At 44.2% G+C, this 23,396-nt stretch overlaps 1 protein-coding gene across 4 annotated transcripts in view; it reads right to left on the minus strand.

Annotated features, from left to right (window-relative positions):
* The window catches only part of LOC138626848 (low-density lipoprotein receptor-related protein 1-like), a 102,371-nt gene that overhangs the window by 49,961 nt on the left and 29,014 nt on the right, over positions 1-23,396 (minus strand). For all 4 annotated transcript variants that reach the window (XM_069708834.1, XM_069708818.1, XM_069708826.1 and 1 more), the window contains exons 4-14: positions 22,266-22,403; positions 18,154-18,273; positions 17,113-17,241; positions 16,751-17,014; positions 8,738-8,900; positions 7,077-7,299; positions 4,140-4,329; positions 3,794-3,934; positions 2,900-3,136; positions 1,632-1,812; positions 191-413 (exon numbers count right to left, since the gene is read on the minus strand). In XM_069708834.1, the coding sequence (XP_069564935.1) occupies positions 191-413; positions 1,632-1,812; positions 2,900-3,136; positions 3,794-3,934; positions 4,140-4,329; positions 7,077-7,299; positions 8,738-8,900; positions 16,751-17,014; positions 17,113-17,241; positions 18,154-18,273; positions 22,266-22,403 (2,009 nt within the window). The remainder of the gene's footprint in view (positions 1-190; positions 414-1,631; positions 1,813-2,899; positions 3,137-3,793; positions 3,935-4,139; positions 4,330-7,076; positions 7,300-8,737; positions 8,901-16,750; positions 17,015-17,112; positions 17,242-18,153; positions 18,274-22,265; positions 22,404-23,396) is intronic.

The raw sequence follows: 23,396 nt of genomic DNA on the forward strand, positions 1-23,396 counted from the left end.
GTTAGAAAAAAAAAAGGCTCAGGGTGGCAGAGTTTATTGGACTGCATTGTGATGGACCACCCACATTATTCCACTGCCTTACAGCTCATTCCTTCTTTAGCACACTAGCAGCTTTTCAAACCCCCTCAGCTCTGCTCCCCCTGAGCCTCTAGACTGCAGTCACATCATTCGGACCACGGAGAGGTCTGACCTTGCGTCCGGAGCTGTTGAGGTAGACCATCTCGATGCGGTCGTAGTAGGCGTCCACCCAGTAGAGGATGCCCTGCGGGATGTCCAGACTCAGGCCGTTGGGCCACAGCACCGTTTTGCTGGTCAGGAACACGTTTCTGTTGGAGCCGTCCATCCAGGCGCGCTCAATCTTGCCTCGCTTGCTTTCCTTGGGGTCCTCCTCCCAGTCAGTCCAGTACATCCACCTGGGGAGGCAGCAGGGGGGACTGTCACTGGTGCAAACATTGAATGACTGACAAAGGAGAGGGATTTCTGTTTTTAGCATTAACTGAAGGCAGTCACATTTTATCCAGATGCCCTGAAGCACCAAACACTCATCAGAGCATCCAGAGCTCAGCAGTGGTTCTCGGCTGATCTGCCTACAGGCGCACCGCTGGTTCGTCACCAGGTACTTGATGACTTGTCAATCTGAACCGCTGATTTTAGCGCCGGCTGTCTGCACCAATGTGCCAAAGCAGAGACAATTCCCCCCTCGCTGGAATAAGAATGACATTCCCGTTTCATATTTCCTTTTTCATCTCTCTCTTTCTAGTTCTGTCCTTTCTACAAAGTCCTCCTCTTCCTCTTCCTCTTCTTCCTCCTCCTCCTCCTCTTCTTCCTGAGCCTGATTGATTATAGGCATTAGTGGAAGCGAACGCCTTTCCCCGGAGAAGTGTGTGGACACACATCACCCTGTCACTAGCAATCCAAAGAGTGTGTGTGTGTGTGTGTGTGTGTGTGTGTGTGTGTGTGTGTGTGTGTGTGTGTGTGTGTGTGTGTGTGTGTGTGTGTGTGTGTGTGTGTGTGTGTGTGTGTGTGTGTGTGTGTGTGTGTGTGTGTGTGTGTGTGTGTGCGTGTTTACGAGAATGTGTTTGTCAGGAGGGAGCCCGGGAGGTCTTATCAATGAGACACATCCATCCACAGCCAGATTAAGAGATATTTGAAATAAATGAAGAAGAGAAAGAGATATATCTACGAGCTCGTGCAGGAAATCTATCACGTCTTGTACAAAACGCTGCATCTGCTTTATTAAATTGAGCCTGATGAGTGTAATCACAAGGGAGATCTCAATGAAGGCTGACGGTGGTCAACAACACAGACTTCTGGATATTATTGATGGACACAGACAAGAAACAGTAAAAAAAAAAAAACAATGTGTATAAAAGTAATATAACCCATAAACAGCTCAGATATAAGCGATAAGATGAAGGCAGTGAACAGAAATGTGGTTTTGCTGAGACGTGAGTGACACAGCGGGAATTATTTGAAACGACGACCCATCATTATCTCTCACCGTACACTAAGACCACAAATAAGCACATACACGTATTCCTCCTTACACTTGCAGCTCTGTGTTATTTTCTTCTACCTACGCTGAGCACTTCTGGATCCTGTTAAGTCCCACATCTCTCTGTCCATCTTACCCGTGAAGAGGATCCACGACGATGGCACGAGGGTGAGTCATCTTCCCCTCGATGAGGGTCTTGCGGGTCTGTGAAGCCTTCTCCAGTCGAGCCACGCTGATGGTTTTCTTGGGCCCGTCATCCGTCCAGTACAAGTTGTCCGCCATCCAGTCCACAGCGATACCCTCGACAGTGTGGATTCCTGAGACAAACACAAACTGCTGGTGAGGAAGTCGCTCTCTGCAGCACAAATATAAACCCGTGTTTAATCAAGATTTGAATACTTTCAGATCGAAGCTTTGATGCTGAATAAGCTAGTTAACCAGCCTCTTCATACTTTTATTTAAATCAGGGGTCTCCAACGTTTTTTTCCTCTGAGAGCTACTTTGACAAAATGAAACTGAACTAGTTTGAAAAATGTCTAATAAAGCGTTCTGACGTGCTATTAAGTTTGAAAAAAACACAATGTCAAAACCTACTCTATGGCTGGACCGTGTTTAAAATACTATAAGGCTTTTAAAATTGAAATGAGGACTTTTACTTTGAAATTTGTACAGGAAGTTGCAGCATTCGTCCAAGTTAAAAACAGATATTAGTGTTTATAAGGGCTGGCACCACCGTCACTCTCCAGCCAAAAAGGATCAAGTTTCTCTTAATAAGATTTGGAGCTTGTGAAATAATTCAAAAGTTTTTCATTGTTTTTTATCTTTTGGGGTAAAACTGGGCCAAAATTTGTAATCTATATTTCATGTGTATTTTCCACTCCAAAGACAGCAAAGCAACTTTGAGTTTCACCGAGTTTTCTGCTTTGAATCAAAATCCAAAACAGTCTTTGTGTAATTATCTGATTGTTAACATACATCATTAATAATATTTAATTTAATTTAATATTATTAAATGTTATTTGTAAATACTGTGCATTTCTACATTTTATATTTGTAATACCTCTATTATTATTGATTTATCTTTACATGCTGCTGTAGCCAAAAAATGTCCCCTTGCGAGATCAATAAAGTATTTATCTATCTATCATTCTATCTATCTATCTATCTATCTATCTATCTATCTATCTATCTATCTATCTATCTATCTATCTATCTATCTATCTATCTATCTATCTATCTATCATCTATCCATCTATCCATCTATTTATTTGTTTCTACAAGTGTTTTTTCACAGATTTACATCCAGTAATAAGAGTTTTAAATTAGAGTTTTCCTGACGTATATTCCAGCCTTCACACACTGAGTGGTTGGATTTCTGTCTCTAGTGAGCTGCTGCTGCCGTACCTTCCTTCAGAATAGTGTCCCTCTCCGTTCCATCAATCTTCTGCCTCCCGATGATGTAGCTGGTGGCGTCGGCGAAGTAAATGAACTCGCTCTCAGCGTGGAAGTCCAGAGCTCTGGGGTTCATCAGATTCTCGATAGGGATCATGTACTCGTCGGGCACCTTGGCATTCATGTCCATCCCCCTGATGACCCCTGGACGACCTTTACCGTAGACCAGGAAAAGCTCGTGCTCCGGCTCTGAAGTAAAACAAAGGCAAAAGATTGCAGCTTGCATTTATATGAACCTGTACACAACAAGCAAATTAGGTGCTGACTCATATGCTGACACATTTTTGTGCCGATAAATGTGTATTGATTAAGCGGGTAAAGAATTGCAAGCTAGACAAAAGGCCAAAATGAAAATGAAGTGATTTTTAATTGAGAGGCAAAGAGAGGGGGGGGGGGGGTCCTTTAAATCAATCATGCCATTTTCAAGGACACTTTATTCTCAGCAGGCCGATCGATGTGATGCTATTAATGGTAGATAGCGTAGTAAAATATTTCAGAGAATGAGCTGAATCAGTCCGACAGCTTTACGAGGTGGTCAGTGGAGAGCCGGAGACACACAGAAGTTTATGGTTGTTGCCCAGCGACTGTTCGTAGCTCTTTCCCACAGTCTGCAGCCCTGGGGGAGCCGGGGAGGGGTGGTCACCGCGTCCCCGATCCAACCTTCACTGGCACTGGTTTCAGGTCAGTAAAGCTGAATCACTGTGTCTCCCAAGGTTTCACTCACTGACATGCTGGAAGCACACACACCCGCTCTGACTGCGCTGGATCCAGCAGATGACTTTTGAACAAAGTGTTCACTTGCAGAAAAACAAGATTCCTGTTGATTAGTCCGGCAGTCCTACTCACTTTTGCAGGACTTGCCGTCGCTGCCCAAACTGAACCCGGAGCGGCAGCGGCAGGTCCGGGTCTTGTGGCCGTTCCCCAGCAGACAGATGTCCGAGCAGCCTCCAGCCTTCCCAAACTCCCCCTCACACGCGTGGCTACGCACTGGAGGACGAGGGCAAAACGAAACCTCAGAACCAGAACAATCAATATTCAAACATGACGAGAGAGAGTGAGTGAGTGTGTGTGTGTGTGTGTGTGTGTGTGTGTGTGTGTGTGTGTGTGTGTGTGTGTGTGTGTGTGTGTGTGTGTGTGTGTGTGTGTGTGTGTGTGTGTGTGTGTGTGTGTGTGTGTGTGTGTGTCTCTCTACCTGGAGGCTGTCGTCTCTGGTGGTAGACGTGCAGCGCTCCTCCTTTGTCCACTCGGGTCACGACCTGGTAGTCGGTGCTGTTGAAGCGGTTGACGCGGATCACGCTGGTCTTGGGCTGCATGTTAGCATTGTCCGAGTTGGTGGCGTACAGGTAGTTCTCGAACACGGTCAGCCCGTAGAGATGCTCGATCTGGACAAGAGACAAATGGGAAGGTGAAAGAAAGAAAGAGATCGTCGTCAATTTAAGGCAGGGGTGTCAAACATACGGCCCGCGGGCCGGATCCGGCCCGCCAGGGGGTCCAGCTCGGCCCGCCGGATGACTTTCCTAAGTGTGAAAATTACAGAAAGACATAAATTGCATTTCTATGAGAATATGGAGGTTTATGAGTACCAACGTTTTGTTATTTTTTTTTAATCGATCCAGTAATTGCTTTAAAACCAGCGTAAATGCGACGTCTGCTCCGGAGGAGGAAGCGCTCGCTGCTCGCTTTGTGACGCGTTTGACGTCAAACGCGTCACAAAGCGAGGGAATCTGCAGAGGAGAGCCGGGGAGATAAACAGTGGGCTGATGTCTGAGTTTTTGGTCTTTATGTTTCTAGTTTATTGTAGAAAGACCTTAAAATAGGGTTTATCATCCAAAAACCTTCACCAGTGATTTAAACAGAGAAATATTGTCGTTATGTATGCGTTATTATGCTACGATTTTACTGGTCTGGCCCACTTGAGCCCACTTGAGATGTGGCCCCTTAACTAAAATGAGTTTGACACCCCTGATTTAAGGTAACGCAAAGCGAAGTGGGTGTTTTTTTCTTCGAGAACTCTACTCGGTAAAGACTTGATGTTGTCTCTCATATTTCTGTACTTTGTGTCGCTTTGATCTTTTCATAATCTGATGGAACGTGTCTTCACAGAAAAACATTCATGTTGCATTTGTATGTAACCTGATCAAATCCAGTGAAAGATGATTTCATTTGACACGATGCAATTTCCTGCCTCATGCTTATATAATCTTTGGCTTTGTGCAGAATTGTATAAATGCTGTTACACAATGATGCCTCCTGATATAAGAAAATTAAAAAAAAAGTGGATCCAAACAATTCCATCGTTCAGCGTTGAGTGACGGGGCTACTGTTGTTGCCATGGCAACTCACCACACAAAAAACACAACATGATAGGCTTTAAATTATCCTCCACGGTTTCTCCCCCTCACTATTTTTCCGATGGTTCATTGTTTTCTTTTTTTTTTTTTACAACCAAGTGTTAAATTGTAATGTAGCGTGGAGGTGCTGTTGCTATGGTTACCCACAGATTCATAAACCATGTGCCAGATGTATAACAGTGGTTTAAAAATGTTTACTGTAACTCTCTGGGATGTCCTGATTTACAATTTGAAGAGCAACTGGCTTCGAGACTAAAGTTTTCCAGAGACGGACCTCGTGGACAAACCAGCTTCTTTTGTGACAAAAATCAGGAAGTAAAGGAAGGCAAGTCATTTCGCGTCTGAGCAGACGCAGAGCGCCGGGTCAGTGTCACAGCAGCCAGCGCTCAGAGACACAGACAGCCAGAAACATGCATAGAGTTTCTATCATAGTCTGAAAATGGTCTGCTGAGATAATTCAGGGACTGGAAACCAATTAGTGTCAGAGTCACTGAAACAGAAACACCGGGTCACCTCTGCTAACGGATCCAGACAAGACGAACCAGACCAACACTTCCAACTGGAAAAAATGTGTTTCACACAACCAGCAGTGACGTCACCCGTCGGTTTGTGAACGTTATGAAGCCTCCAGTTCAGATTCTGTCCGTCACCATCTTTGCTAGTTCGGAGCGGTTTGGAGCAGGAAGTGACCATATTTGGACGAGCTGGGGGAGGAGTTAGCGGTGGATCTGATTGGAAGCCTGACGATACTACGTCTCGGTCAGGGATAGCTGTAACCTGACTGCACCACAGGCCTGTCAATCAAACAGACACGCCCCCAAAAACAGGTCTTTTTTTAATCTTATTTTCTAATGAATGAGGGATTATTTTCAGATGGACCTCCAGAAAACTAATAAGAAGGAGTGACTTTAGCTAACAACATCGAGATAACTAATGGAGAAAAATGACTGACTTTGTATTTGATGAAAGAATACAAGTCTATGGAGCCGGAGGCTTTTTCGGAGCCGGCCTCTAGTGGCACTCGGTGGTATTGCAGCTTAAGGCACTTCTGCGTCGGCCTCATTTTTCAGATCTAGAAGCTACGAATACTTTTAGAAACAGTCTTGATTTTTAACTTGCAGCACTGAAGAGCCAAACCTTAACAAACACAAATGCACCTGATAAAACTCAACGCCATCAACAACGACACTCTTTTTAATCCTTTACATAAAAAATTTGCACAGGTGCATAAACACACAGCAAGGGGAGGTGGTTTGTGTGTGTGTGTGTGTGTGTGTGTGTGTGTGTGTGTGTGTGTGTGTGTGTGTGTGTGTGTGTGTGTGTGTGTGTGTGTGTGTGTGTGTGTGTGTGTGTGTGTGTGTGTGTGTGTGTGTGTGTGTGTGTGTGTGTGTGTGTGTGTGTGTGTGTGTGTGTGTGTGTCTGTGCCTTGAGGCTCAGTGAGTAAATGAAGGCCATCACTTCCCCACAGATCACAGTAAACGCCATGGTAACAGCTTTAAGAGCCACTGTGCCGCCTCAGAGCTGAAACAACAGCATCCTCAGTGATGGACACTATTAATCAGAGTATTTAATGAAAAGGCAAATGTCCACCATCTTCTCCCCGCTCATAACTCTCAACGCCAAGAAAGCATTAGAGGAGAGCGCCGGGGTAACATAAGGTGTGTTATAGATATACAGGGAACTGTTAAGAGTCTTCAGAGCGTAAACAAAGACTGTAAGTGAAAGAGAGATTACATTCCTGCTAAAGGAAGATAACAGGAGTGTTGGTGTCTCCTCACCAGCAGGCCCTGGATGATGGTGTGCCGGTTCTTGCCTTCGTAGTCCACCACCTCGATGTAGTCCAGATAGGCGTCGGCCCAGTACACCAGCCGGCTCACCAGGTCCAGCGTGATGCCGTGAGGGAACACGATCTTACTGTCCACCAGCTTGGTCCGGTTCTGGCCGTCCATGTCGCAGCGCTCCACCTTCGGGATCTGACCGTAGTCCGTGAAGAACACCTTCCTGTAGAAACAAAGGAGGATGGAGGGATCAAATGAACTGCAGAGTTTCTTTCATTTCAGCCCGTTTGGATGGATTCATTAAACCTATTTATGTCACACGGAGATAATAATAATCTGAAAATGTAGGAAACATCCAAGAGGGTAGACAGCAAGCAACTTTTTTTTTTTTTTTTTTTTTTAAGGAGCAATGTCGAACGTTTGCAGAATATTTTGTGGTTTTAGACAAAACAAGATGCTCAACCTCTGAACTCTCCGATACTATTTTCAAACCTCACATTTTTGAGTTTCTCTCTAAATACTTGAAGTCTGACATGAAGAAACGTATTCCCACCGTAAACCTGATGTATGTATTATTTAAGTTTTCACTGCTGCCAAAACAAAATCTGTGACTTATTTATAGCCTAAAAAAGAAATCCAGCTCACATTGCCTATATATTATTAAGATGGCAAAGTTTTTTGAAGAATACCTGTTGAAAAAAAGCTCGAAAACGTATTCTACACGATTTCTGAGATCGATTATCGACACCTGCTTTGGCGAAGGCAGGGTGGACCCCTGGGCACGTCGCCAGTCCGTCACAGGGTCAACAGAAAGACATGCGCGCTCTCATTCACACCTACGGGCAATTTAAAATCACCAATTAACCTTACATGCATGTTTTTGGATGGTGGGAGGGAGATAAAAACTCACACTGGTACGAGGAGAACCTGTAAACTACACACAGAAAGACCCCCAGCTAAAGTTCAAACCCGGGACCTTCGTGCACCATATTTCTGAGATTCTCTATTTAAAACTGAGACCTCACAAAATCCTGTTATCATGGAAAAATTCATCAATCAGCAACCGGTACACTGGGGCAAGAAGAACAATGATGTTGTTTTTTGTCCATTTTAGTTTTTTTTCCAAGTAAACCAGAGTGGATTTTCTGGTTTGTGGTCACGAATTTAACAGCACCACAAAGACATTTTTGTTTGCATTGTTGTTATTGTTGTTCTTCTCCCTCTGATGACACTGCAGATCCCAAAAAACACAGCTGCAGTGAATCCACGCACGTCGCTACCGAAAGAACCAATCACAGCTGAGTCAGCGGCGTGGGATGAAAACGACACATGTAGCTACAAGCACGAGTATACACACACACACACACCACAGATGTACACACACACACACACACACACACACACACACACTGTCAGGAATTCAGTTGGAAAGTCTGCTCATAAACAGAAGAGCTGAAACAAAAACACTCGAAACCTACACAGTCAGTGCACACACGACATCTGGCTTCAATTACTCCGACTTCTAAACATCCATTTAACATTTTTCCTCCATTGTCACGTGATGTTTTAAAGCTGACTAACAATGATGGATGACAGGAGTCCGGTCGCTGTCCTTCCCCGCGTGAGTGCATTAGTGAGAGGAGGTGGGCGAGCCGACTCACCCCATGGTGGGGTCCAGAGCGATGCCTTTAGGGTTGTACAGCTCCTGGTCCAGGAGGGTGACACATGTTTGCCCGTCCTTGTCGCACACGAAGATCCTGTCGTCCACGTCATCCACAAAGTAGAAGTTTCCGGTGAGCCAGTCGATGGCCATCTGCTCCACATCTGGACCGAGGAGTCGGGGAAGAGGACAAGATGGGACACACAGGAAGAGCAAGGTGAAGCCAAAGCAGGGGTTTCAGCACTTGTAGTGGAATCGTTTGGATTGATGAGGAATGTTGTTTGTGCAGCAGATGGGTGAAAAGGTTTGACTCATAGTTGAGTAATGAAGTAAATTAGTCAGCTCTTTTGATTTTCTCACACAGTGCAGTGTCTCTCCTCCTGACTGACATATGGAGGACAGCCAGCAGCAATTAAAAGGTGTCTGTCATTCAAAGTCACTCAGACGGACACGACATGAGGCAGGCTGCTTGCTGCTTCGAGGAGTGTGATGCTGTCGTAGCTCAGCGACGGTGTGTGTGTGTGTGTGTGTGTGTGTGTGTGTGTGTGTGTGTGTGTGTGTGTGTGTGTGTGTGTGTGTGTGTGTGTGTGTGTGTGTGTGTGTGTGTGTGTGTGTGTTTATTTTCCTGGAGCTCTGCTCACGGAGGGGGAGAGAGAGAGAGAGAGAGAGAGAGAGAGAGAGAGAGAGAGAGAGAGAGAGAGAGACCAGAGCCCCGCCCCCACAGATGAAACACTTCAACATCATGTGCACCACACACAGACTTTATGGAGCGTTTAAAGCCTGACTGGAGTTCAACATGAAAACAGAAGAAAAACTGTAAAACCCTTCTTTCTTTTTAAAAAAAATCTAAACTGAATGTGGTGAGGAAGGGGAGAAGGGGGGGGGGGAGTTCTGGGTGAGGAGAAAATAGTGCCAGAAGAATAACACGAGACATTAATAGAGCCCTCTCTCTCTCCCTCCCTCTCCTCAAACACCAGCTCAGCCACACGAAGTCCGAGCCAACGATCGGAGAAAGAAAACTATTGTTAAACCTGAAGAAGATATTAAATCAATTTACCGTAGTAAGTCCATTCACTTCAGTACTATACATAAGTGAAGTACAAATATCTTAGAATAGCACTTATTAAAATCATTATTTTTAACACCACTACATGTGTGACATCATTAAACTACTTACAATATATAAACCACTTACTGGAGGAGCTACTAGATTGAATTTCTGCTCACACAATACATCAGTGTAAATAATACCAACAACACAACATATATCATATTCTGTTTGTATATTTACTGTCACTTTTAATACTTTAAATATGGTTCTGATAAGATAATAAACCACACAGACAGTATTTAAAGAGGTACTTCGGGAATGAAGCAGAAGTATTTCACTCGCCCCCTGGTGGTTGGTTGTGGTATAGGTCCTAAACCCCGCCCCCTCTGTGCCAGCGGATGGGACATGGGCCAAATAAAATAAAAAGTGCACCTGAAATGAATATGAATTCTGTTCTATCATGTTTGTTCAAATGTTTATTTTTACGGTGAGTTTGTTCATTCAAGACAGCCAAGATTTGTTTAAGAGGCGTGCGCTCACATTTGTGGCTGAAGGAACAACCTCGTCAATAAATCAACAATGTTTGTTTTTCTTTTGGTCACTTGAAACCCGAATAAAACAATCTGTTAACGCAACGCAGACCTGTTATCAACTGACGACTTATTGTTAGCTGACAGCTGCTGAGTTTGAACGTCCAGCATGGAGAGTCTCCAACTAGGAGCTACTGGGTAAATATGTGCGTGAAGAGTATTTATTTGTTATTGTTCACATAAAAGAAGCTTATTCAGCCGGTTTGGGTGGAGCTCAGCTGTGTGAATAAACGTTGCAGTGTCTGAGAGCTACTCGTGAAGGAAAAAACAGCAGATATGGAGCAACTTTAACACTTACTGGAAGTTTATTTTGATTCCACCTGAATGAAATCATGTTTAGCCTTTTGGTTTTCACTCTAAATGCTGAGGGAAACATTCGGGCTGTTGTTTACTGCTCGACAGGTATGCAGAGTGCGGTATTTAGGGTAAAACAGGGAGGAGAATCTGGAGTGATTAAGCAGCATACGAGAACGTGAGTTATAACACACCTCCGCCTCCCCGTGTCTCCGTCTCTATCTCGACTGTCAATTAAAGCCCTTCATGCTACAAAAGGAAAAAGACAGAAAACAGCCTGTTTGCTGCTGCTGAGACCAACTTTTAAATGCTTTTTCTACTCGCGCTAATGTAAAGGATCTTTTTACAACACTGGCAGTTGAGCCTTTAAATATTAATCTTGGCGCGGGGGATGAAAACTGCACATCTGCATACGAGCTGGAGAGAGAAAGAGTTGGTAGGAGGGTTCGACAAGCCACAAGGGTTGTATTTTCACAGCTGCTCCGAGCTCGGCTCTCCGCAGGACCGACGCGCACGCACGCACGCACACACCTCGTATTAGGGCTGAAGTGGGACTGCAGGTTTAGCTCAGGGCGGTGGGTCTGACACCCGGCTGATCAGGTCGCTGTGCTGACTGAAAGGAGACCAGAGGATCAATTTCTCCGACCGAGGAAAGAAAAGCTCGGACGAAGGGAAATGATGAAGCAGATTCCTCGGCATAATACGGTGTAGGAGAAGTGCACATCCTGAAAGCTTAACAGCCCCGGACCAATAAATCTGACTGTAATTCCAGAGGAAGCCTCTGTGTTTAGAAAAACTGACACATTTTTTTCTGAAAGGGCCCAACGGGCAGAGTGACGGAGGGGGAAGGAAGTCTTTCAAATATTTGGAGTAAAAGTGGATAAAAGAAAAATTGCACGAGGACGGAGAGGAGAGGAAGAAAAAAAGTGAGAAAAAAATAAATAGAAGACAGAGAAGAGACGAAAGGAGGGAGAGCGAGAGATCTGATTTCCACGAGGGAAACTTGGCCATTGTGCAGCAGCATTTCTGAGGTTTATGGGAATCAGGGGCTGCGGTCCCAAAGGTGCTCTTAATTTTTAACACAGAGTTCTCTGTTTAAATGCTTCCAGCTGCCCCACAACAGTGATTCCCTGATTAAGCAACAGCTAAACAAAACAAAACAAAAAAAAGGGGGGCGGGGGGATTGTGCAATATTAGAAAAATTTCTGTGTCCTTTCTCTGCTCTCCATTTTCCTCCACTTCTGCACGACAGAAATGGCTCCAGCAAAGACTTTTCTATCTCCTCCCATTCTCCTCCTCCTCTTCCTCCATGCATCACCCCCCCTTCCCTCCACCCTCTTTGTCTGTTCCCCAGAGGTGGGAAAAACAGTCTAGATTCATTAACTTGCAGCTCTGCCTGTCTGAAACTACGCTATAAAAAAAAACAAAAAAACAACACGGCATAATTGAAAAAACACAAGCAGCTGCTTTATTCATTTCTGCCCTTCCTCTCTGTAAACAACTTATTTATCTGTATGTTTTCTCCTCCGTCTCTCCGGCTCCCTGTTGGTCCGTGAAAAACAAGTGCGTGTCGAGATAATGTATTTAAAATATATCTCTAAATGGAGTAGCGCTACACGCAGTTTTACTCTGATAACTACGCGCAGGAGCAGAAGTGAGCTGGCATCCATCTTCACAGGCTCCCGCTGCTTCACTGCACCACTAGAAACAGGCTCGTTCTATCAGCGGCATCACTTTTAATGGAGCTGCTGCAGCTTTGATATCTCTGAACAGTCCATTTGAAAATGTCTGATCGAAGCTTCAACAGCAAACCACGAGTACACAGTGAATGTGACCACACGGAGCCGAAAGAGAGGGGGAAAAAAAGTAGAGAGACTAAAGTGTGAAGAGTCAAATGTGAGTGTGTGTGTGTGTGTGTGTGTGTGTGTGTGTGTGTGTGTGTGTGTGTGTGTGTGTGTGTGTGTGTGTGTGTGTGTGTGTGTGTGTGTGTGTGTGTGTGTGTGTGTGTGTGTGTGTGTGTGTGTGTGTGTGTGTGTGTGTGTGTGTGTGTGTGTGTGTGTGTGTGAGGGGGGAAAGAGAGAGAAGCTTAAAGCCGAACGAAGGAGTTGAATGGAAAGAAGATTTGAAAATGTGCTGACTGCCTGTTAACAGCACATGACCTCTTAAGGAGATTTCAGGCCAGTGTCTGTCCGGAGCAGCAGGTACGACGCCTCTTACAGTACCAGCAGGGGTGCAGTGGAGGGGTGGAGGGGTGGGGGGGGGGGACTAGTGACAGCACTGGGATCAGCAGTAATGTCTACTTTTCAGGGAATGTAAACCCATCGCAGTTTAATTTGTAGGTTTTCAACAGGGAGAGCTCTCGTTACTCACACGTGTCAGTAAAGGTAAATATTGCGTTTCAAAGTTTGTTCCCACATAAAAACACAGTTTTAGGTGAGTGCAGCTTAATTAGAAAATGTCTCATTACATCAGAAAGTGCTGAAAAAAAACCGAATTAAAAAAACCAACCTACAAATGTTTAAAACGCATCACGCTTGCACTGCGAATTGGATTTTCTTTTTTTTTTTAATCCAATTTTCAGCAGGAGTTTTGTATTGCTGATGTGAGTCTCTGCACATTCTGAGGCTCATTTAGTTCATTACATTTTTTAGCTCCAGTAGCCTCAAACAAGCCTGACTGAAATATCTGATAAGCCACTGGATGCATTGCGGTGATATTGAGTGCAGACGTTTACGCTGCTCCTCTGCTTTCTCCTCCGGCTCACTGTGAATGTGATGTTTGTGGTTCGCAGTGAAATACATAAACAATTCTTGCATCTCAAAGACACATTCATGCTCATCTCAGGATGCACTTTTCAACTTGTACTACTATCTGGTCAAATTTTGTTAGACGCTAAAGTTTATGACCTGCAAATGTACTTTGTTCTTCGAGCTAATTAGCAGGCACATTGTTAACATCCTGCAGTTTAGACTTGTTTTAATTATGCTCAGATTTATTCTGTCTTTTGGTTTGAAGCTGAAAGTCATGGACAGATTTTTCATTTTCAAAATCATGGGGCCTGCATTGCAACTGTTTGAGTGACTGGTATAATTATCTCTGGCAACAAAGAGGCTCTCTCAAATATAGAAGGAGAGTAAGTGTATGTTGCATGAAATCTGGGACTCGAGAGAACAAGAAGAAGAAGAAGAAGAAGAAGAAGAAGAAGAAGAAGAAGAAGAAGAAGAAGAAGAAGAAGAAGAAGAAGAAGAAGAAGAAGAAGAAGAAGAAGAAGAGAAAAAAAAGGGAACGTGATAAAAGTGAGCGAGTGAGAGTGCGAGGGGGGCGGAGTCACATCTGGACAACTCATCTGCGGCGTGCTGAGGTCATGAGTCACTCCAACCACACGTGCATCATTTCCTGTGTGTTCGGCGCTGACATTGGCTGCTGCCGACTGTAAGCACAAACCTGCTCCTCCTCTCCTGTCACACTCTCACGCCAGTGGCCTGTCCAAAAAATTAACTCTGCTGTCGGGGCAGTCGCTCCGAATTATGGTCTGGAACAGATGAGGGAAAGCTGCCCCCTTCTGTGTTGTATGGTTTTTAATGCTGATGCTCAGTGAGCTGTTCGGGGTCCTGCGGGTGGTCAGTGTGCCGCATTCAAATATTTCACTCATCAGAAATAGAAACGTCTTCCCACATTTTGTATCCCATTTCCAAACCCTTTGTCTTATCTGTCAATTTAATTTGTCCCGACGTCCTGATATGGAAACACTAATATGGTCACTCGCTCAAAGGAAGCGTTGCGTCCTTCAGTTGCTTCCTTATTTCAGCAGTTCACGTCTAATCCCTAATCGTCTGTCATGCACATCCTGTCCTTCCTCCTCAATGCAGCCAGTTCTCCTTTCTGTCGCTGTGTGTGTGTGTGTGTGTGTGTGTGTGTGTGTGTGTGTGTGTGTGTGTGTGTGTGTGTGTGTGTGTGTGTGTGTGTGTGTGTGTGTGTGTGTGTGTGTGTGTGTGTGTGTGTGTGTGTGTGTGTGTGTGTGTGTGTGTGTGTGTGTGTGTGTGTGTGTGTGTGTGTGCGTGTGCGTGTGTGTGTGTGCGTGGAGGACAGCCGTGGAGAGCCAAACTGAAGCTGCTGGAATTTCCTGCAAATTCTGTTATTATTTTTTAATTACTCTGATCATAATTATTGTTAAGCTCAAATATATGTTATCCCTAATAGAAAAACTCCAAAGTAGCACCTTTTTTTTTTGTAATTTGGAGATGACAGTTAGGATTTAGTTTTACCTGCATGAGCCAAATGATGCAGAGAGGTGCATCAGATTTGATCTTCCTTTTATTAATGGAAGAGAAACCAAAATGTAATTTGTTCCCTGGCCTGAGCTTGTCAGATATCATCTGGTGTAATACAAATATGTTTCCAAATGACAGCCGCACCACCTTGTGCATGCATGAGGAGGCCAGAGGTCCTCCTGACTGTCATCGCTCGGCTTTTTCATTTTCTGTGATGGTGAGTACGTCCTTTCTGTCGTGTTCACAGAGACGAGCCGCTGCACCTGTTGACATTGCTTCTATGTGCCACACAATTCTTCTATAAAGATCCTAAAGCTCAACCAGGAAGACAAATCTTCATGTACATCCTCTGTTTGTTTTTTTTGTTTCATTTTCTGCTCCACGTTCACATTTTCACTTAAACCAATCCGATCTTGACCTCTGCGAGAAAATCACTTTGCTTCAGTCGTTTTTTTAAACTAGTTTCTGTCTCTGCTGCTGTCATTTCAGTGTCAGATCAGCTTGTCAGAATCATCAGTCTCATCCATCCTCTTCATTTCATAGAGTTATAACCCTGCTGTTTAACTCATAAAAGGTCCCCGCCTTAATCAATTATATTTCCACACTGATGTCCAATCACACTGTTTTCCTATCATGCACAATATGTGAAATAAATTCATTGAATTATCTGTCAGCCTGACTGGAGAGTAGTTAAAGGATTGTGGGGAGAAACAGGGAAGGACAGAAGAGTTGTTGTTTCTGTGGCTCCTATTTGTTTTGTCTCAGAGAGGATGAGCTGCCTGAAACCCGGCCGTGACACGACACAGGAGGGAGGGGGGAGAGGGCGAGGGGGGAGAGGGGAGTTTTTGACCTGCGGGTTGTCTACACTCCGAGACATGCAGGAACACAGATCTTAGGAACTGAGGTCTCGACGCTCCGTCTTTTGGTTTCGTTTTTATAAGAGAAAAGACTCTCCGGTGTTTTCTGTGAGGAAACTCGAGCCGTGGAAAAACACAGCTGCTGTTAATGTGTCTTACCGTCATATTTGTGACTCACGGAGGAGCACAGGACACATCTGTTTTGGACATATTTTATTCAGCTGTTTACTTTCAAGTGAAACTTATTTAACCCCTAACATGCAGTTATCCTCTTTAATGGTCCTTTGAGTTTGTAATGATGATGTAATGATGAGGTTAAAATCACAGACAGGTGTAAATGAACACATGTCAGACCAATCAGGATTGGAGACTGAAGCCTGTAGGTGGGTCTTACTTCCACCTTACAGGTGGAGAAGATGATGGTAGGACCAAAAGCACCGGTGTTACTTTAAATTCTGACAGGAAGACCTCATTCATTTCCAGTTCTTAAGGTCCACCTGCTGCCCCTTTTTCTGCATCTTCTCTCTCTTTACCCATCGAATAATGTCAGAGTGCTTCACTTAAATGTGCTTCATGCATAATTTCACGATGAAATGTTACAGAAATGCAGAAATCTCCCTCCTCCTTCTTTGTGTATGAAACAAGAGAAGAAAAATGTAATTACTTCTTCTGGAGTGTGAAGCAGATCTGTGTGGAAACAGGAGAAAACCCAACAAATGAAAGCTAAGATTTCAGGTGGTGTTTTATCAAGCTGACTACATCTGCACTGGAAGTCCACCTTGTTTGTGATGTCCAGCAGTAAAATGTGCGGCTAAATTGCAATGCAGCTTTTCCTGTGTTGTAAGATGCATCATTTTGCTTGGTAGTCTGGCCGATCGTGCAGCGCTGACCAGGTGCGTTAAGTGCCATTAAAGCCATCACAGCGTGATTTGTAAAGCGCGGCGTACTTACGGTGCAGGCTGAGTGAGATGTTGATGACTCGCTCCTCCGTGAAGCTCTTCAGATTGGGGATCAAGGCACATTTGAGGTGAGTGGACGAGGGCGAGTCGCCCACGTGGATCCAGCAGACGGTCTCCTCGGCGTACAGGAAGTCCATGGCCGTGGTTTGTTTGGTGCTGGTGGACAGCAGGCTGTGGACGGTGGTGCCGCTCAGCGAGGTGGCCTGGATGTTCTGGGAGTTGGCGATCAGCAGGATGGGCAGACGGTCGACCGGCACTGGAGGTGTAACGTGGAGATAGGTGACAGTGAACGGGAGGGAACGTGAGCAGAAGATCCAGACCGAGCGAGTCCCGCTGCCGTCTGACCGGACTCACCGTTCTTGGCCTTGCAGGACCGGTTGTCGGGCTGCAACAGGTAACCCTCCACGCAGGAGCAGGTGTAGGAGCCGTCGGTGTTGGTGCAGGACTGACTGCAGGTCCCGTACACGCCGCACTCATCGAAGTCTGGACCGCACCAAACACAGATGGTCTTATTGCTCAGTTAAAAGACCAAATAACAAACTCAAAACATGAAGACCTTCCACAGATGGTACATGACATGCAGATCATTACTCACTTTCTCTTTGCTTAAACTAACAGAACTGCGCTTTGTCTCATGCGCAGTTTGTTTTTTGGACTTTATTAAAGGTTTAATATTTTATGGGCTTGTTGCAAAAATAACCGATGCTGATGAGATTTGGAGGGTTTTATTTGTTTAAGTTTTATAGGTGATGCTCCACACTGTCTCTATAAAAATATATCTACCAAAAGATGAAATGTCATCCGTGTATTTTTTGATGATGATTATACACGGTATTTGTAGCACCTATTAAACTGCAGGTATCACTGAAGGCCAACGGGTGTTCAGCACGTTTAGCTCCCACCTTTATTTGTTTTTGCATTTGACCAGATCTTATTATTCTCCGTAATGTTATGTGCTATAAAATCCTCTCTGTAATGATGATGAATGGTCCATTTGGTGCAAGTAAAATGTACATAATATGTGTTTTACAGCAATCTACAGCACAGCGCTGCTGAGCTTCCCTGTTAAACGACATTACGTCTGAAATATAAAGAATGATGGTTTTCTTCCCGTCTCTGCTGCTGATGAAAAAAAACGACTGCTTTGGACAATAATTTCTACAAAACAATAAAATTAGTAATACACAGTTTAAAGAGTAGTTGTAGTTTTAATTATTCTGACATTTTATTTCAGATTTAAAATGTAAATTTTCTGTAAAGTATCTCACATTTTAATTTAATGTAATTTCACAGAACATAAACATGTACTTTTGGCTGACGTCGCTTCGTCCAGATTCATTTCTGGCCCTTTATTATAGGAACGAATCTGGGCCCCTCTGGCTCACAGGAACTCACCTTTACACGTCTTTCCATCCGGGCTGATCTCGTAACCGCTCTTACAGAAACACGCCGGCCCCCCCGGAGTCACAGCACAGTGTTCCTGACAACCCATGAGCGAGCAGTTGGACACAAACTCTGAAAAAAGAAACAAAGGCAGAGAGGACGATGAGGAACGAACACAGGACAGGTGTTCAATCATGTTCTGTTTTCTGTTCCTGACATTATCATTACGCTGCAGACATCAGTGGCTCTAACGGGAGCTGGATTTGGAATAATTACGCAATAATCCATTCAACATATTACTTTAAATCTGCAGATTATATCGTGATGAGAGACGATCTGTCGGGAAGACACACGGCGAGCTTACAGCCGGCAGGTACGAAGCTCAGCTGCTGCTGTTCATTTTCTATTTAGAGCTCAGCAGGGTGCTTAAATGCATCAATACTTCATGTGTGTTGTTAAATTGTTAAACTTCTGTTCCCGAGGCTGTCAGGAACATATAAAAATGTAAGTGTAAAAAAGAAAAAGAAAAAAAGGAATAAAAAATGTATAGTTAGCTCAGTTTCTCATCAACTAAACATTGAAACTGACAACAGAGGTGATGAAGAGTCTCTGAATGTAGTGTGACTCCCTGAAAACAAAAACACACTGCATCATTGATGAGTGATGAACTCAGGAACAACTTGGTCGCGTAACAACAGGTGGATTCAATGTGAACACATGATGAGGACAGTGCAAGTAAAGATACAGAAATAAAACCAAAGGAGAGAAGGGTTTTAGTTCAGAACATGTAGCTCCGCCCACACCTGTATTTCTAGAAAGGTGAATAGTGTGATGTTTTGTCTCTTTCTGTTTAAATCAGGGGTCTCCAACCTTTTTTCCTCTGAGAGCTACTTTGATGAAATGAAAGTGTCTGAGAGTTGCTCGTGTTCAGCAACATCTATTCACATAGCTGAGCTCCACCCAAACCACCTGAATAAGCGTTTATGTGACGTGGAGTTACTGGACATCTCCAGTTCAGCTCACTTGTAATATTTTTAAATCTCTTGAAATCCTTTAAAGCTCTTAAGACCTGAACCAACCCTTAGTTATGCTGTTATAGGCCGAGGCTGCTGGAGGACCTCGTTACATGCTGAGCTTCTTTTCTTTCCTCCTACTCTTTAACTGACTCATACCTCACCATCTTTTTCTCTCCCATAGTTTCTTCTTATTATCTGTTGTCTCCATTCAGTTCCTTTGCTCGCGTAGTTTCTCTTCTTTCTTTTCCAGATGTCCCGTCATTGAGCTGCATGTCTCTGCCCTGCGCTTGTTGTCTCCACCAACAGTTCTTCTCTTCTATCGCTATGCTGTCCTTTTCTCTCTCTGCTCTCCTCTCACCCCAACCGGTGGCCGCCCACCTCTGAGCCTGGTTCTGTAGGAGGTTTCTTCCTGTTAAAGGGAGTTTTTCTTCCCTCTGTTGGAGGTTTTTCTCTCTTAAAAGAGGAGCTTTTTCCCTCCTAGCTTACGTGGGAATTGTTGTATTGTTGGGTTTCTCTGTATAATATTGTAAAGTCTTGCTGTAAGGACTTTAATGTGTTAAGTGCCATGAAATAACTTATGTTGTGATTTGGCGCTATATAAATAAAATTGAATTGAATTGAAAAATTAAGTGGTGTGAAGGAGGCTTTTTCCTTTAAAGTGAAATTCATACAAAGAATATAAAAGGAAGGCCCGAGACAAAAAAATCAGCAAATACTTCTGACTTTCACTCAAAAGCAACATGTCTCCACTGACCTCGGCTGCACACACATCACATCCAGAGGAGCACAAACACAACCCGCTGCTGTCGCACCTTGCAGCCAGCTGACCGACCGCATGATGTGATCTCAGCAGAGCTTTTTCAACGCAGCGCTGCACACGAGATAGAAATCAGGACGCAGTGACTCAGTCAAACACACACGTGATTCACGCGAGTGATTCACTTCTCCCAGAAAACACCAACACAACACCTCCGGGGGGACAGAGGACTCTCTTCTTCACGGCAAAAAAAGACACTTTCAAGGTGAAAATCCCGCTGTTCTCTTCATACTTCTGCACCGTTGACCAAATAAATTGTCTGAATTAATAATAAAGTCAAACGTTCCAGAGAGCTGGAAGAGCTGAGCGAGAAAATAAGGAAACCACACAAATCAGCAGATTTCTTTTAAGTTTGTGCTTGTTTTCTTTTCTCGCTGTTATGCCAGACTGTTACTGCTCTGAGAGGACGACGGTCGGATGAGTTGCTCCATACAAACGCCGCCCTGCTGCCAGCTCCTCCACGACTCAACCAGGAGGCTCATCGGGACGACCACAGTTCAAATTACAGACGTGCCGGGGAATTTTTCCAAAACAAGTCTGAGCACCAAACCACCGAGATCAGTCCAGAAAGGTGACATGGGCAGCAATGTAAACAACCCACCGGGACGCAGACCCACAAATAAAATGACATAAAACGCTTGATTCTGCAACACAAATCTCATTTCAATTAGGAATAATTACCCCCAATGAAAAGATATCATGTTTCAGACACCTTCACACTTGAACCCTGACACCAAGCTGTGACATAATCGGCCAGCCGTGTCACGTGTCTTTTCCTTGAGAGCTGTTGCATCGCCACATGTAGGTCGAAGCGTGTCCTCACGACACGCGCGCGCACACACACACACGCACACGCACACGCACACACACTTAACTTAACAGAAGCCTGAAAGTAGACATAAAAATTTAATGTCCTATCTCTCCACGTTTCTTCAATGAATATTTCATTGCAGCTGGTGTTTTCTGACTGAAGGTGTAGCGGGGAGATTAGAAAAGACATGCGCCCACCTCAGGAAAGAAGAAGAGGAAAAAAGAGCGATGGACTGACTCTTTGAATCTTAGAAATAAAATCTCAGAGCCTTGGAATAGAAGATCAAATCTTACGTTTTAAGTTGGATTTTGTAGGAAGGCGAGATTTGATTAGCAAACTTTCAAGGTTGTTTATTAATAATTCACAAGAGTACATGTGAGTGATGCCGTGGGTATCGAACATTTTTATGGCCTGCGTTTGGGAGAGCCCGACCGATACTGGACTTTTAAGGCTGATGCCGACGCTGAACCGTGATTGGTTGTCACTTCCTCTCCGAACCTTTGCTGATGTCCGACAGACCTCCGATAGAGGAAGTCCTGCCGTTGAGTTCTTTCACCATCTTCACTGCCCGTCACATCACCCTCACTGCGGTCAGCTGGGTCAGCACATTCTTTCATAGGACATTTAATTCCTGAGACTCATCAGAACCTACTTCCCTATTTCGGGGTCTAAAATGAGCCACTTCCCTAATTTACACAAGAATGTCTTAAAGGAGAAATCCGGCTGACATATTTTCCATTAGATGAGTCTGCTGTGTCTCATGATAACCTTCACCTTTCACCTGTGTGGTCGAGATTCGGTGAAACGAGGACTCACTCTGGCTGAAACCACGACCTCTCTGCAGCTTTACTGAACATTTTTTTTAAAGGTTTAACTTTGAGTGTGACCAAAAGTCAGAGCAGAATTCAGTGGATCGAACATTTTGACGATTATCAAGAATCTCCATCCAGGACATCTTTCCTAAAGCATCGTCCACGCATTCTCTGCTAATTTCTGTTTACTTTTGGTCAGACTGAAAATCAACATTTACTATGATTAATGTGGAAATAGCTTCTTTTTTTTTTTAACTGCAGGGTGCTCGTGGGAGTCGTTCTCATAAACGGCGCTCACACACTGTTCTGTACAACACCGTTTTCCTGAATTTCTACAACCGAGATAAAGAGTGCAAAGTTAGGAAATAAGTTGAGTAAATCAGATTCCTCCTCCCTCTCATTCTTTATATACTGTACACAATGGTGGGACACGATATAACATGCAGACCTGAAAGCAGCACAATCCATTATTGTCACATTGATGTGACTTCACTGGCTGATTTATGAAGACAAAGACACAGACTGTCATTTGTTTCACACAGATTGGGCTGTACGAGGACACTTTGTCTTTTCTTTTTTTTTTTTTTTTTAAATCAACCTGCACGGCCTTGAACATTCCTATTAAATATATCTGGTGTCGTACGGAGATGATGTGCATGAAGTGGTACCTCTGCAGTGAGGCCCCTCGTCCCAGCCGTCGGTGCAGTCTGGAGCCCCGTTGCACAGTTTGCTCATGTGGATGCAGAGCTCTGTTCCTCCACACTGGTACTCGTTGGGGGGGCAGCGGGACACGGTGCTGTGCGGACCTGAGGGAAGACGGACAAATGTGGTTGACCGACGCAAGTAAAGGCACAGTGGGAAGTTACGTGGCATTTGTGAATACCAGCCAAACCTGTGATATTTTTACAGGCAGTTTTCCCCTCATAATTCATCACATAAATATCTACACGTGTTACTCGAGATTATAAAACGCTTTATCTCCTAAAAGTATGGTCACCTTTAAAGAAACTGACTAAATTCTGCTTCGGTTATTTTTATTAATTCAAATACTTACATATATCTACAGACCAACATGTAATTACTATAAAATGGCTTCATATATTTTTATATGGCTGCATGAATGATATTACATAGATATTCATATTTCTAATTAACCTATTAATCCTACTCTCTCTTTGTTACTTTAAAAAAACATGTATGTGCTGGGTGCTTGCCCACACCTAACCAAACTGAGATTCCACAACGTGTTAGTGTCGGTTACTATGACGACAAAGGTCCAGTACGCCTGTACGATGGTCCCGTACGCGATGGCGTTTTGGCAAATTTGCCCCTCGGTCGTTATCGGGACGCGTCGGTGTGTTTGATGGTGCAGTTGCAACGTCATGACAAAACACCAAACCTGCAAACCTTATCTGCAAACACACCTCCAGCTGGGCTAAGTGCTTAAATGCAGGTTTGTGTTGGAGCCACACATTTCACCTCTCATGCACCTTCTCCCTTCGTCGCTTTAATCCATCTCGACTACAAACTGTTCAGAGCTTCAGAATCCATCTTTATAAAAGCTTTCACTCTGCCGGTGGACGACAGACTCTCTGGCAGACCTGGGCACCTTGTGTGGATGACAACATATTTGTCAGACTGAAGCAACACAGAAATGCCCCCCCCACACACACACACACACACACACACACACGGAGTGCACATCAACCTATCCATCCCTTAATCGTTGTGGACAGCACCACTGTTATGGGCTTCATCACAAACCATCAGACGGACAGATACAGGAGATCAAACCTGCA

This window comes from Brachyistius frenatus, unplaced genomic scaffold, assembly GCF_029030835.1.
Source record: "Brachyistius frenatus isolate BFR_SWC_R1_liver_20210118 unplaced genomic scaffold, ASM2903083v1 Contig_4, whole genome shotgun sequence".
Lineage (NCBI taxonomy): Eukaryota > Metazoa > Chordata > Actinopteri > Embiotocidae > Brachyistius > Brachyistius frenatus.